Source organism: Geospiza fortis, unplaced genomic scaffold (genome assembly GCF_000277835.1).
Source record: "Geospiza fortis unplaced genomic scaffold, GeoFor_1.0 scaffold200, whole genome shotgun sequence".
Lineage (NCBI taxonomy): Eukaryota > Metazoa > Chordata > Aves > Passeriformes > Thraupidae > Geospiza > Geospiza fortis.
The window spans coordinates 884,299-901,105 of record NW_005054353.1 but is presented as its reverse complement, the minus strand read 5'-3'; the positions used below and the strand labels follow the sequence as shown (position 1 = coordinate 901,105).

Genomic DNA, 16,807 nt, shown 5'->3' with positions numbered 1-16,807 from the left:
AATTAATACAATTCCTCTGTCAGTAGAACTCAGTTGGCCCGCAGAAGATTGACTTATCTCCCTAAAACTGTAGGAAAACTATAACCTTTGTGTAGAGCTAGCTTCCAACACAGTGCCAACACAGTGAGTGAATTTAGATTACTGAGAGGTCAGACAAATCTCAGTGCTGCTACAAAGAGGTAGAGGCAGGACTCACATCCCCAGTCCACATCAGCTCATCTGCCTCATGGTTGCCTCATTCCATGATGAATTTTACAAGAACAGCAACAAAAAGCTTACAACTCTAATCATTTATGTGTATTTTGTCACCTCCACCCATATACATTATTTTCATTCTAAAACTAAAAGTAGGAGCTGAGTGCTCCCAGTTCAAAAGCATACAAAAATATATCCAAGCACTTAAAAATGGCCCCCCTTTGAAAAGTTTTAACTCCATTAAAACTCCCTAAGATTAGTTTAGCCAAAACTTAGCAATGGACATAGTAATCAAAATTATGAAGGCTATTAAAATGTTCTAGCCCTTACAAAGAAACCAAAAGGGCACATGTCCTGGAAACCTTCTCTCAAGACTTAAAATCAGACATGCTTTAGTAAGTTAATAACAGAGAGTATTAAAGTTCACATTAGCAAGAACCTCCCAGATTTGGAGAGAAAGATGGAGTACTGCTGGCTTTTGTCCTGAGCTGGAAAACCACTGTCCTTCAGCAACCAACCCTTCAGGGTGCTGAAGCTACAGTAATACCATTTGCAACAGAGGCTTTTAAAGGATTTTAGCATCCTCAGATTAAATTTAATTCCATTAATGAAGTTGTTATATTTACTAATAGCAGTTCTTTTTGCTTCAGCCCTATGAAAAAACAGCTATTTCCAATCATTGGCTAAATATTTTAGGCAGTCACTAAAAAACTGCATCCTGATGACCCACAGATGATGATGATGATGACGATGACGATGATGATAATACTAATAATACTAATACTAATACTACTACTACTGCTACTACTACTACTAATAATAATAATAATAATGTGCCCCTGGCTCACTAGGAGCTGAGTTTGGCTTGCTAATCCATCTCATGTGGTTCACTGCAGAGTGTCAATCCACTGATGCTTCTTGTTATTCATAAGAGGTGGAGTTACATTTGAAACAATAACTTAAGGCAAAAAAAATCCTTTCCATCTTATTGCAGATACCCTAAAGTATACCACCGGGGGTTTTTTAACAGATTATCTGCAGACTTTCCTTCCCCCCTTACAATTATTGGGCTTTTCTACACTCCAGGAAAAAATGAAAATAGTAAAGAACATAACTTACTCAGGCGGCATTTCTGTACATAAACTAACTGCATCATATGAACAAAACACAATTTTAAAATTCCTTTAGCAAAACACAACAGTTTAAGCTTTTCATTTTACTTAAAATTTTAAAGGATATTTTGAAAAGCCTCAAAACTTCTTAAGTGAGTAGCAAAAATAATTATTTTGGATACCTACTTTAATAATTGATGGCATTTTGGAGTTGAGGTTATCATAAGTAAAATGCAGACGAGTCCTGAAGGAACACTTGTACAGCAGAGGTTCCTGGTAAAATTCAATTTTACCACTAGCATTTCTCTTATCAAGACATACTGTGCAGTCAGAAAAGTTGATCATCTTCCTCAGTACCAGATCAGTAGCTTTTAAAAGAAGTGTATAGGTTAAAAAAATATATTACATACGAGAAGTAAGTTGTCAATACAGGTTCTTAAGTAGAAGAAAGCAATACAAGACAGCTTTTTAGTTATTATTTAAATCAAAGTACTTGCTTGTGTGACTGAAGAGAATCATTTCCTATGTCAGGCTTTTTATGCTGAATACATAGGAAGTGAGGACAAATTAATTACACCCAATAAAAATTTTCGCCCTGTCTGCTGTAACTTAAGTCTTTTATAAAAGAAGAGTACTGTTTCACCTGGAAGCATACAATTACTATCATTGTCATTGTTCTCACAGAAATAGCTTTGCATATTATCCCCCAAAGTTTTCATTTGAACCTTCCAAAAGAAACAAGAGCTTTTATAGTGATCTTAAAATGAAATATACTTTGTGATTTTGACATATTCGTTTGTAATTATTTTAGCCAGAACAAAAAAACAGGTTCAGGAAAACATTAATTGAATTCCACACTCTATCTGAAATCTTCTGTGTGATCTTAGCAGAGTTACTGTGCCCCAGTTCCACCTCTAGCCAATATCAGTAAGAGCACCTAGACTTACAAGTGAGTGCTGGCAATTCAAGGACTGAAACATTCAAACACTGAAGACCAAGATAAAGAGTCAGAAGTTGGGGGCTTTCTTCCCCTGAAAATGTGAAGTGAAATGAATCATCCCTTGCAACCGATATGCTGTGCTCACTACTGTGAGCACATCTGACTGCCTCTCTTGCCAGCCTGTTCAGGGTTAGAAGATCATCACAAATAAGTGCAATGGAATGCCTTAATGTGCTACTGCTCACTCACAAAACTTGCCTAAGCACTCACTGCCAGCAGCAAGCACTAACTATAATACCATGGCAAGCATGAGCAGAGGACAAGACCTCTTGTATGATTATCTGTGATCATACAAGGATGTAGTATCAATCAGTCTATAATATTACAGTTGGCTCATCAGAATTAAGGTAAGAATCAGAAAAAACTGATTGGAAATCAAAACAGACATAAATTGTCCTACTTATGATAAAAAAGAGCCATTTTTATGAGACTTAGTAATTTCTGTAGGAATTTAAGAGTGCCTCCACAGTGATACGTAAAACCAAAAAAATATCAACTCACCAGAGATGTCCATAAATGCTCGATCCCAAAACTCATCCACTGTATAGCATTCTGCAGAAGTGATATTGACTGAGAGAACAATATCGTCCTCCACATACTTTAAGATGAGATTGTTGATCACAATGTTGACATTATTTACAACACGCCTAATCAAACTCTGAACATAACCTATAAATTAAAACAAATTCTTGGCAATAATAAGGAAGACATGATAAACTCATTTATTTAGTAAAAAAAAATCATTATTTCAATATATTTATTATTCTCAACTTGCACTCTTTTAAAAAATCACAATTTAAACAAACCATGTATCATTTTTACCCAAAAATTAACACGACTTAAAACTCTTTAATATTCTGTGTAGTTGTTAAGTCAATCAGAATCCTAGAAATGCAAGATACCATAAAAAAAGTTGTTAAAAACTATGAATACAATAGAGCATACAAAACTAATTAACTTTCAAGCTAATTAAGAAAACAGAACACTATGGGGATTACTGTAGACAAAGAATTTTAACAATTACTTTTTTACTTGAGAGATATTTAGAAATAGGTTTGGAAAAGTGAACACCAGCTGCTAGGTTACTTTTCAAATGTGCATATATTATGCCTAGGTGCTCCCTCAGTATTTTCATAAGTCGACTAAGCATTAACACACCTGGCACTTTCTCATTCTAAAACCTAATATATCCACATTTTGTTCAGTAAGACCCCTCTGAGGTGTATCAAAACCAATTTCTGTCAACAACCCAAATAGTAAGCACCTGCACTGAAGCCTGCTGGGAACAAACCCATTTACATGTTTTTAGATGGAATGTTATTGGAAAAATCATCTCACCTTGGAATTCACAGTATGTGGCAAACATTCATATTTTTAACAATATTGTAAAGAAATTAAATACTACCCATATTCCTGTCTTTCATGTATACTGAACCTAGCTGTGGACCCAACTCACTTGTCCTAGCAAAAAACAAGCCATAGAATTTCTCTGTTTTCAAATTTATCACATTACACACATCTAAAAACACATTTAATAGACACCATTGAGTTCTAGTTTGGTGACTATGCTGAAAAAAAGCTAGCCAATGATAGAGGCCTAAACCCACAGGCTTCACGAGCAGTTTTCTGAAACTTGCATTAAATAAAACTCCCTCATGTCAACAATTTTAATTCAAATTAAAAATGAAAATGAACATCAAAATATTGTCAGATAACTAGGAAAATACTTAAGTTGCTATTTCCATTCTACTCCGCTTTTTCTAGGTATTCATCTTTTTCATACCCATATATAACTTTTCACTTTAGGGTATGTGGAAAGTTTTACCATTACATTTGATGTCCACAACTAAAAATTTGCCCAGGTGACATAGGAAATTTTTTTGGTTTTTTGGGATTCAAAGTCCTCAATGACCAGAAAGAGGAAATTCAGAAATACAGTCAAATTCAATGTTTTCGGAGCTTAGTACTGTCAGATTTCTAACGCAATCCAAATTGGCTTTTTCTGCATATCAATTTAAAACTACTAAAAATATGTGGAATAACCTGTTTTTAAGGATTTTCTCACTGACTCCTTCAAACAATAACATTTTTAGTTTATATGAACTCAGAAAACCAGATTTCTTATTTCAATAATTAAGGGGCATAAGAGACCCATATACATCACCAGAGTGATGTAAACCAGCCTGTACATAAATAGAAAGCAGCACAAGGCATTTAGCTCCTTTTCCTAATTTCAGCATAGAAATATTTTTGCAGACTATTTAACTAGCAACTATAAAATTATAGCCAGTTATTTAAATACGATTTTAAAGCGAGCCACTAATTTCATTGAAAAAAGTGAAGCTGTCTCTCTACAGGTCCAAAGTTTTTTCAGTACTTTGCTGTCAAGATTCTTTCAGGAAAAGAGCAACACCATTTCCATCTGTATGTCTTTTTGGCTGATTGCATGAAGAGAGGAAGCAGGGTCCTACCTTCCAAAAGAAACAGGGGTCGTGGATTTGCTAAAAACTGCCTATGGAGATATTTCCAAGCCAGTGGTACACTACATTGTTGGAAGTATCATACAAAAACCAGCTTCCTGATTAAGTTTAGCTTCAAATATACTAGAAGCAGGTTTTCACATGTGAGGAACAGTTTTTTAAGAAATTGTCATTCCTACAATTCAAAACAAAATAATAAAAACATTGGCAAGCTCATGTATAATAAAAGGTTTGTTGTTTTTTTGTGTATGGGGATTTTTTTTCAAAAGGGTTTTGTTTTAAATAGAAGTGGGGAAAAAGCAGGTAAAGGTTACTTATACCTCTGTGATTTCTAAGAATAACACTATGGGCATCTTTGCCACTGAAATATAGGTGTTCTATGGCAAGTGAATAAAACCACCAAAAATCTGTAGGGCTAAATTCTTTCCTGAGGTGCAACACAAAGTCCACAAGTGTGCTTTTTTCAAATTGTCCAGAACCCAGGAGGCTGTACTGAGCATTAAGTGCTACAAATGCAATTTCAAATCCAACACTCCAAAAATTTAGTATCTCTGTAGTCATAGAGTCAATACCTCTAGAGATCAATCTCCAAGGACACTAAAACAAAAGGACAAATAAATCTTTTTTAAAATATCCTCCGGGAACATAAAAAAAACCAAAACAAAACACTAAGCAGATGACTCCACATCTTACTAAAATTCAGGATGTGCAAATTAAATCTTAGGACATTTTACCAGATAGGTAAATCTATACTAAACAGTGCTATTTCTCCACTCAAAACCAAAACCAAAGCCATCTGTATTTACAACTTCATATTTTAGAACAATTAATACAACTGTATTGATACAATTTCGCCACAAGGAGGTAACGTATAAAAATCCCGCAAATGTTGTTGGAGGAAATATAGTCATACAATTTTTGAGTAGCCTGTGACTTTTGTTGTTTGCAGAGCGACCCAAAGATCCAAATTCCACAGAGCTGTCATGGCTGGAGCGCTGTCCATGGTATGAAATGGCTTCCCCCAATTCCAAGCCCCTGGAGTTTGTTGCATCACTAAGCTTTAAAAGACCTTCCAGCCCTGGTTCCTCAAGTAACCCTTTCCAAGCATGATACCATGTAGCACATCATATTACACACACTAAATGTCAATGTTGTCTTTTGATTCAAGTCAAGTATAAAGCTTCTGTTAACAAAAGACAGCAAGAAAGCCTCACACAAAACTATCATATTTTTTACCTATCTAAAATTACATGAACAAGACAGCAAACTGCAATTCATTCCAGTACTCTCCAATTTTACTTTTCTGCATGAACCACCTCATATCCAAACTCAGAGGCAACAGCAGTCAGATACATAGTTCCTTAGGCATTTTTGTATCATAAAATTTCTCCAAGTTCAGCATCCAAACTCCACATTCACACTGAAATTCCATATCCAGGAAAAAAAAACTGGTGACAATCTCCACCAGTAGATACAGGGCTCAATAAAAAACATTAATAAAACATGAGAGAGTTTGGGGTTTTCAGCCTGAAAAAGAGAAGTCTCCAGAAAAACCTTACAGCAGCCTTCCACTACCTAAAGGGAGTCCACAAGAAAGCTGAAGAGGGACTTTTCACAAGGGCATGTACAGACAGGACATGGGATAATTGTTTTAAACTGAAAGAGGGCAGGTTTAGATTAGATAATAGAAAAAAAATCTTTATTTTGAGGCACTGGAACACGTGTCTTAGAGAAGTTGTGTTCAAGGCCATACTCGATGGGGCTTTGAGCAACCTGGTTGAGTGAAAGGTGTCCCTCCCCATAGCTGGCTGGGGGTTGGAACTAGATGATTTTTAAGGTCCCTTCCAATCCAAGTCATTCTATGATGCTACCTTGAACTATAAATGAGTTATGTCAATTTAAGAATTTGATAAAATGGAAAAAAAGGTTATCAGCATTAAACTACATTTTTTTGTGATTTGGTTCTATTTTCTAACATATAAGTATTTCACTAACCTTTATGATTTGTAGGCAGACAAAACCATAATAATCTAACTTAAACACTGTGATCATCAGAATAAACTTCTGTATTTGAGTTACACAGAAATACATAACCAGTTCCTGAAATGATGGATTACCTGGAGGTAAATCAGGGTCAGGAGAAGCAGACTGCTGAATTCGTCGTGATTTTACTGCTGATTTCAAGCTCTCTGTGGTACTGCGGTTTGTGGAACTGGAACCGCAACTTTCGTGGTCTTCCTGCTAGAGGAAAAGAAAGCAATGAAGTCAACCAAACAAAAAGAAAATAAATGTGGGGAGAACTTGGTAAAGGTTCTGTAATTTCTGTTACTGTTTTTCAATCAACTCAATCCTGTACTACAGAAGTTGACACAAAACAAGCTTGACAACATTAAATGAATACCTTCACTAACTTTGGTTTAAAAAAGAAACCTGTCATTTAAATATTTATTTCAACTGAACATATTTCTTCTAGCTCCATTTCTGCTGAAGCATTCCTTCAGAGACAGATCCCTGCAGATTACCAAAACAAGTACGAGAAACTACCTAACTGCATGAGCTTATATGCCTACTCATGAAACCACCTCAGATGGTTCCAAGGTGTCAGACTTACATCCTTCCTAATACCACTAATTGAAACTGATTCATAAAGCAAAATATTTTTGCAGACTTTTGTAACAGTAAAACATGACCCCTGAAAAGATAAATGAACTGAGGGCACCTGCTCCTCTTGAGCTTCTATTATATAGTTCATTCAACATAAGGAATTCAGAAGCAGAAACATGGCTCATAATTCCAGAATGTGATATAAGCCTTTCAAGATGAGATTTGCAGACACACGAAAAATCTTAATTAGCTGAAGCTAGGATTTTAAATATACCAGTAGTATTCCCATTACATTCCAGAATGACAGTTTAAGCACAAGGCTCAAATGTAAGAAAGCCGAGAGAAGTAATGCAAATATTCTTGTAAATGTATTAAAAGTACAGGTTAAAGAGGATGCAAACACAGCTTTTGACCTAAGCCAAATTAGTTTGATGCACACAGTCTCTTGCAGAAAAAGTGAAAAATGCTTTCTGGGTCATGCCACTGATTATATCACACAATTTGTTCACAAAAGGAAGTTTTGGGGAACAAATATCAAGTAACACAGTATGAATTATAATATTCTTAAGTCCTCTTAACATGAATAGCAAGCAGCTTAAACTATGCTGGATTTTTATACAGGATAGATCATGTGTTTCTCCACATGCTGCCTAGTATTTCTAATAATCTCAGAGAAATTACAAAAGGGAATCTTCACATTATTTGCTTTTTGATTTTACTTTCCATTAAAAAAAATTAATACATGCAACGATACACTTCAAATGCAAGTCTACAACTTCAAAAGTAACTAAAGAAATTTTTTCCTTCCATTCTGTAGTTAGAACAAAATAGGGAAATTCTCTGATAAAATGAAAACCATTTCCCTAAGGAAAAAAAAAAAAGAGCACTATAATCTTTGTTGGGGGAAAAATAAGGTTAAGGTAGAAGCTTTACCTCATTTGGGGCAATTGCATAAGACAGACATATTCATATATTAGAAGACTAGATGATAGCTTCTGAAAGAAGGATGAGTTACCATAAAGGATTTGAGATTTTCCAGTTACTAATATAGTATTGAAAAGCAAGCTGTTGGATACTTTTTATTTTATTGTTATTTGGCAATTTTAGTCATATAGGAAATTCTCATTCCAGTGCATAAAAACCCCATAATGGGTGTTGAGAATCAGCTCTGTTTAGAGGGCATTTGTCTGTTTTCTCATCTCTGACAAACTTCTGATACTTTTCATTGAGGAATGCAAGTCTCTTGAAGACTCTCCCTGAACTTAGAACTGTGAAACAATTTCAGTAGAAAACCACCTTCCTCTTTATGGCATACCTGACAAAGCAAGAGCTTCAAGCTTTTATTAAGTCCAGTGTGATGGAAGTCTCTTTGTTAATATATATTTTGTAATCAGCAGAGCTCAACTCTCCTTCCTCTCCAGTTTACTGAAAAAACTTAGATCACACACTCCTACTCTAAAATTTTTGAAAAAACTTTCAGATATACTCTTTCTTGTAAACCAGTTTACATGTAGCACAGAAGTATTTTTTCAGGTAAGACCTACACAACTATTTATGTTTTGAACTTGAAGAAAAGCCCAAGCTCAATTACCACATTTCCTTCTTCCCCAAGCTCACTCGTGGATTGTACAGAATGCTGTGCTGCAACTATTTAATGACTTGGTCTGATAGGATCACATTACATTTGACTTTCAATATTTATGTCAGCTACAAAATGAAGAGAAGGGGGGAGAAGGGAATGGGGAAGTTCTTTTACTGAAGTGTTAACTCTATCAAGTCTGATTACATTCAAGTCCAACTTTTCTATCTACATACTGCTATAATTATCTTCAATACATGTTCTCAAAACTTCACAAAATCTATGCAATATTTTTGAGTACTATGAGCAAAGATTAAGTAAGAGTGGTTTAAGCTTCTACCACTTTGAGAGAGCTAGGAATAAACACTAGCACTTTTGAGGGGGGATTGTTTTTTTAAAGGAAAGGAGAGGAGAATCCTTAATTTTGAAACAAAGTCTCAAACCTCAACATTAAATAAATTATATAATAAACACAAATCATAAATTAATTAATAAGCACATTACATCCAATAAGCTTTTCATATTTCCCGGAGCTACAAGTCTGTTGTGAGAGAAAAACAGCTGTAAATCCTTTACAGTGAGCTAGACCTCAACACAAGCAAAAATGTACATATTCCAAAATGGTGCCAAAACACAAACCAAATTTATCTCAGAAATATACCTGTGTGACTTAATCCATACGAAGTAACAGAGTACACCTACACTTAAGAAGAATTCAACCTGACTGACATTTGAAAAAAGGGGGCAGGTTTTTTTTTTTTTTTTAATCTGGAATAACATCCATTTATTTCATTACAATACACAATTATCAAAAATATTTTTGGGAGCTGCAAGGGTTGGCTTTGAGGTTTTTGAGCACGAACATACACATCATTTTTCAGAACAGTTACTGATATTTTATAAACCAAATGTATTCTTCAACTGCTCGAAGACAATAAGAATGGCCATGAACTTTAAAAACCTACACTCCTAAGTACACATATATCCAGAAGGTTTCTGTATCTGCACACTTCTGCTCAATGTTAACTTTAGGAGCACACTATTAATTTCTCAAACATGTGGTTGTCTCATAAGCCCAGAAGTAAAACATGTTCATTAAAGAGATGGGGAAAGTTCCAAGGAAACTGCCAAAACTAGCATAATTATGAAACTATTTAAAACTGGAACCAACTAGAGTCACACACTGTGTCTAGATCACAGTGATGTCATCAGAAACACCCAGCCAAAAAGCACTAAAATTACTGCACTCCCATAAATCCACCTCACACCAGATGACAAACATTTAAAAGCTGAAGTCAAAATCATAATGGTGGTGGGAAGGGAGTTACATTCTAAAAGTGCTAACAACTTTCGTTATGGAATGAGACTTGATAAACATCCATTCATTTTATCATTAATGAGAGTGATTGCAAACAATAGTCACAACAGTGGAAAACTAAAAATACTCATGATATATCTAGAGAGATGATTTTTAAGTAAGACAAGTCATTTACAACAGTATCTTTTCCCACTAGCTTGCATCAGAAGTAAAGCCTAGAAAACTTAAATTTGAACAAGAGGTCCTGTTTTGGGGTGTTGTTCTGCAAATACAACAAATACAATTTTGCACAACCAGGCTCTTTTTTCACTTTTGACAGACGTGTCAGATCCAGTAGCCAGATCCAGCTGAAATGTTTTTATGAAGTACAATGATTAGTTCTAGAACTATGCAAGTCATAAGTAACATGCTAAAGACACCTAGGCTAGTAAAGTTATATCCAAGTTCCTCAGTTAATTTTCTACTGCAATTTAAAACTGTTTTTGCAAGGTTTAGAGCAAATTACAATTGACAATACCTGAACACATAAGAGATAAGGTTTATTTTGATCTTTCCTAATAAGTGGATTTTATAATCTTTGTTCATTATTCTTTCCTTCTTTGTTCATTATGCTTTCCAAATTCAAAATGATTTTCTCCTTAAAAAATACACACTCTTTTTAAAACACAAATCCTATTCAATGTGCAAGATCTCCAAAATGCCTCATAAGCACACTTTACAGGAAAATAATGTTCTCTTGGAGATCACTTGGCTATTTATACAAATACTGTCCCTCTGCTTTCGTAAAACCAAGTTAGATAAAGAAAATTGAGTTCTATAGAAACAAAAAAAACCAAGAAACTGTTTACAACCAATGAATATTATGAATTAAAATTTTAAAACCCAAACTGATTCAAATTACCTACTACACAAACTTGCAAAGAGCTCTCCATCCCCATTTTTTCCCCTTTTCCTTTATAAAATTTGTTTTTTCTCACCCTTTATCATTTCTAAGACAATAAGCTTCATATCCTTTACAATTCATTAAAAGATATCTATTCATGTTTCTGTAAAATGTATTTCAAATGGCAAGATGCAAGAACTGGGGGAGTAGAACTTATTTCCCACTAGTGGACAGTGCTCACATGGCTGAGCATATGGCTGCCTGTGGCAAGACTAGAAGCAACATTCAGGACGTATTCATTTTAGCAAGGCCTTTGACACAATCTCATCACATGGGCAATCTCCTCATTCACAGACTGCTGAGACACCAACTGGATAGTGGGAGTTCAGTGAAAAAGTGGTTGGACCACTGAGCTCAAAGGGCTGTGATCAAGGCGCAAAGCCCAGCTGATGACTGGCTACTTGAGGCATCCTTCAGGGATCAGTACCAAGTCCATGGTGTTTTAACAGGCATACTGAAGACCTGAAGACAGGATAGAGTGCACTCTCATCAAAACGGCAGATAGGACCAACCTAGGGAGAGGAACCAATGCACTGGTGGGCAGGGCTGCTATTGCTAGGGTCCTTGAGGGGGAGCAGAAAGGCCTGTAAGGAACTCAGTGAAATCCAGATGTAAACACTGAGTGCTGGAGTACCCAGCATAAAGATATTCTGGAACTGCAGACTAAAAGCCAAACTGCTCAAGAGCAGCTTTTCAAAAACCAATCCAAGAGTGCCAGGAGGCATCAAGCTGCCCATGAGTTAGCAGCTTGTCCTTGCTGCAAAGGCCAACTGTGTGCTGGGCTGTATTAGCAAGGATGGACCCAGGGGCAGAACTATACTCCTCCCTTAGCTCTCTGTGGGACACTGTATGGAATACTGCACCCAGCCAAGGGCTCCCCAAGACACTCCAGAAGCAGCTCTACAGAGGACCACCATGGTGGTTAGGGCAGAGAAGTAACCTCCTGTGCTCTCTCTCAGGGGAGACTGAGATAAATTAGCGTTGTCCAGCCTGGAGAAGGATGATCCCACCGCTGCCTACAGCTACATACTGGGAGGGTACATACTGAGAGAAGTGGGAGCCAGACTGTGTCTGTTGCCACTCATCTTTTCATGGTACAAATCTGAACCGTGCAATTCCAAGCAGGGTAAGCTGCTTCTCATCATTTGGAGGGTAATCAAGTATTGAACTGGCTGCCCAGAGAGGTGGTAGAGTCTCAGGGCTTGGAATTATTCAGCACTTTGCTGGCCAAGCCCTGCAGCAGCCCATTGCTGCATTTGCATTTGGGCATGAAGCTGGACTAGATCATCACCAGAAACCATTCCACATTGCACTACAATTCCTCTGCGTGAAAATGAAACAAAAAGTAATACAAATTTTTGAAAATATTATCTTTAAAACACACAAGTTTCACTAAAACGGTAAGCACCATGAAGATCTTGCTTTCCAAAGGATATCTTGTTCTTTTCCACTGCTATACACTTGCTGATGTGCATTACACATAAGCAGATTCATATTACACTTCTAACCTCACAACAACACTTCTGCTGGCTAACATAGGTTAAGCACTGCTTAGAAATTAGTAGAGAAAATTAATTTTATTATTTCTTTAATGAACAGCAAACTAGAAGCATAAGAAAACAAAGAAAATCCAGTGAAACATAGAAAAACCAGTGACCCATATATGCTACATATGACATCTGTACATCTTCTGCAAGATGTAATTTAATAGTCTAATGCACATTTACTTTAAAATTATGTAAATACAGGTTTATTTCAAAACTATGACAGTGTAAAATATTTAAGACAACTTAGCCAAGTCAGGCTGTGCTCTGATTTTGCAGAATAGTTAGGGAATTCTGTGTTACATACAGAAATTATAGGTTCTATATACTTCTAGGACTTTCAAAAGACTATTTGAGATTGGCCACTTTTTTTTCTACTGTAACAAAACTCAATTTTAAATCTTTTCAAATCACATACCTCAGAGCGAGTACTCAGAGACTGAGCTCTGTCTTTCTCTACAGCAGACAAGAACATGCTGGAAAGTCTTTTTTTTCTGCCAGATTGTTTTTCAGTACTATGTCATGTAGAAACATGTTGAAAATAAACTCTTAATATTATGTTCCAGATTACGAAGGAGAAATACCAAGGAATTTGAGGCATAGATGCAGGGAGTGGGGGAAATAAACAAGGTTTAAGTTAAGCAGAACAGACAAACTGGAGCAATCAAGAAACAATTTAAACAAGGTGTCAGCCTCTATTTGCCTCTTGTTGCATATGATCTTGGCTGATGCTAAATTAACAGAAACAACCAGCAGCAATCACCAACAAGGCACATTTAAGGTACATGCATTAGATGACGGTGTTACATCCACCTCCCAGTGTTAGCACAAGCCTTGAGTTAATTCTATGTTAGCACAGCACAATGTGCTCCAAAATAGAGGTACAAGTTAAAAATTCACACAAATGCTGTGGACAGGCTAAAAAGCCGCCACAGCAGCCCCAAAGGTAAGCCAGGAAGCTTTGTAAGGCACTTGCTGCACTGATAACACAAAATACGTGCCATCTTCCTATTGATTTCTGGATAACAAAATCTCCCTGTGATGTCGCTACTGTTTTGATTAGCTGATTATCCAGGCTATTTGAAAGGAATATTCCTTTGTTTACAAGAAAAGGAGCTGTCAAGCATCTGAAGGCCCACGGTGATACAGTTAAACAGCCAAAGATAAATAGAACAGGCTGTTCTCACTAAGTGGTTCTCAGAAATACACCCCAATTTCTCAACACTCAAGACAGAGTAACAAATACAATTACTTTGCAAGTTCTTTTAGAGGGGAGTTGTACAAATATCTTCTTTCTATTGTGTAAAGAAATTTGTATTATAAACTGTTAACTGATCATCTAGTAAAGTTTCTGATACATTTACTGTAGTTTTAAAAAGTTATGAGGCCACCTACCATGATGTAAGTGCTTTTTAATAGAATTAAACATCTCAAAGTGACCTTTCTGCAATTTCTCCTAGGATAAGCTTTTTCAAGATTTCATTGTCTCGTATTACAGGAAGTTTGTGCAGTGCTTTGCTTGGAGGAATATGGGTGGGGTGGTGTTAATTCTGCATTTAATATCAAACAAAGTGAAGTCTGATTCCCATGACTAGAGCTCTCAAAGCTACAAAAAAAAAAAATCCAAAATAAGAAATACTACAGCAGCAACTGGCAGCTATACTCAAAATTTGGCATCACTGTACAAAGCAAAGATGGAAGGGACAAAAAAAGTCAATTCTGAAATGTTTGTTCCACAAAAGTCACAGTGCATAGAACTCTAACTCAGTAACTCTCACACCAGGTTGACTGAAAGGAAAAGTCAAAAGGAAAGACATAACAGAAAGGTAGCTTCTTCAGCAAAACTGGTAATGTGAGCTGAAATGGGTTATTCTGGCCCATATATTCTCAGTGACTGAAAATGAGAAAGAAGAGTGACTGAAACAGTTTAACCCCGAAGGACTGGGAGAGTGACAGAAACACAGGAGAACAGACGGAAACCCAAGAGAAGTGGCCCACATTTCTGTTCTCTTTTCCAACCTGTGTTCAGAAACAAGCAAATTCAATAGAATTAAGAGTGATAAAAGAACAGATATCTATTTCAAAAATCTCTTGAAAATTAAGTCAGAACAAAATAGGATATATATTTTAAGTTTAAATAATTTATCTCCATACATGAAAACTCCAGACCAGTATGACTGTTCCACTGTCACCCAGCCTAACACACAATTTGGGGCCTGTTAGAAGAGCATCTCACCCTCTTCCAGGTCCAGCTACTGAACTGGCCAGCACTACAACAAATATTTATTTTTCTTACACCAACTGCTTACATTTTTATGAGTGCAATTTTGGAAGACACTGTACCAAAGACTGGACATACTCTCATCCTTGTTGCAGGTACCTTGAAATATTTGTAATGGCTGAGAAATACTTCTCCAGCATTTACCAAGTCTGTTCCTGCAGCGTTCACCACAACATCAAAATACCATTGTAAGTATGGCTCAGTCACATCACTGATTCATTAAACAACACCTGGGAACCATTAGCAGAAGTTTGATCCATTCAGGTCACTCTCTCATACTCTCTTCAACCTGCCAGAGGGCTAGCACTGGTCTCCAGCACTATTTCAACTGGCCCCAGACTTCACCAAGACATCACTTTCCTTTGTGGTGTTAGATGATTGATGGTATTTGTTTCCCTGCACTGTTCTGGTGGGTTGTAGTTCAGCTCTGCTTCACACTTTCTTTAGAGGGTATTTTCCTCTAACACATTTCCTACTGGATTTTATTAGAAAGCCAGACCTCATGTGCAAGAATTCTCTCCACCAAGCACCTGCCAAGGATTTAGTAATAATTTTTATTACAACATAACCTTGCCACCCACTTCCTCCAGAGAAAGGTAGAATACTGTCCAGACCAAATTTTCTCCTAATCCCAAACACTACTGAACAGCAGACCTACAGCAAGGTCCCAGCAAATTGAATAATCCTCAGCTCTCAAATTTCCATCATCACAATAAACCTCTGGTATATAACAGTGAAAGGCCTGAGGCACAAAGCTTTGCCTAGAGAACTTGCAATCCAAGCAAGCTCTTTTCAGTGCTGAGCATCATTTGGCTAGTCCTTGGCTATTGTCAGGTGCTGGGGATGGAAAGAGAGCAAAGAGGTAATGAAATGGCAATGAATTATACATGCCAATGTCAGAAGGAAGAGTATACCCACTAGGGTCCCTCCAGCTGCTATTGATTTTGACAAGTGTTTAGGCTATGCTTACAGTGACTAATTCTCCATCAAAATTGTTTGAAACTAGCAAGCAGGTTCAAAATGTTATGGGGCAGTGCAACAGAAGCAGCAGAGAAGACTGAATGATAAAGCCATGCAGTTCTGGTTTCCCTACAATTTCAGTCTTAAAACCCAGTGCAACTGAAAAGCATTTGGGTCAGAGATTTCAGCCCAGCAGTCCTTTCTTCCTCAGTTACTGTCCAAGGTAAGTCCAAGCCAAATTTGTCCTTGTGGCCATTCTTCACAGAACCCACAACAGTCCCCCACAACAAGGACTTTTTCCCAGGGTAGTACTCTTCAGGACATTTTTTACCAATACAGGAAGGTTCAAGTAGAAAGATTTCTTAGCCACAGGCACAGGAAGATTAAACTGCTGCAGTTTTCACTGCATTCTGCAAATTCAGAAGTATGGGCATTTCACTGAAGAAAAAGCGAGATGTTGGCATACAATACAATCTACAGAAGGAAACTGGAACACCAACATAACAGTAATAAAAAATTATTCTTCTTTTCAAAAAATAAGCACAATCTTTACAAAAATAATAGTAATGGCTTTTTTAGTGCTATATTAAGACAAAACTTCATTTTCTTCTTATTTCCAATAGTTCTTCTCACATACACTTTTCATGCATACTATGTACATGTAACACTATCTAATTGTATTAATTCTATGTATGAATATTCAAACAGCTTTAAGAAATTAAAATCTACTGAGTATAACTGTACATCACATTTCAGACACTTCCATACATGTCTGAAACATAATTGCTCTT

At 36.4% G+C, this 16,807-nt stretch overlaps 1 protein-coding gene across 1 annotated transcript in view; it reads right to left on the bottom strand.

Moving 5' to 3' along the window:
• Positions 1-16,807, bottom strand: part of VPS13B (vacuolar protein sorting 13 homolog B) — a 431,388-nt gene that overhangs the window by 379,417 nt on the left and 35,164 nt on the right. Inside the window, exons 4-6 of the mRNA XM_005423449.3 lie at positions 6,905-7,025; positions 2,809-2,976; positions 1,494-1,675 (exon numbers count right to left, since the gene is read on the bottom strand). Coding sequence (XP_005423506.1) covers positions 1,494-1,675; positions 2,809-2,976; positions 6,905-7,025 — 471 coding nt within the window. The remainder of the gene's footprint in view (positions 1-1,493; positions 1,676-2,808; positions 2,977-6,904; positions 7,026-16,807) is intronic.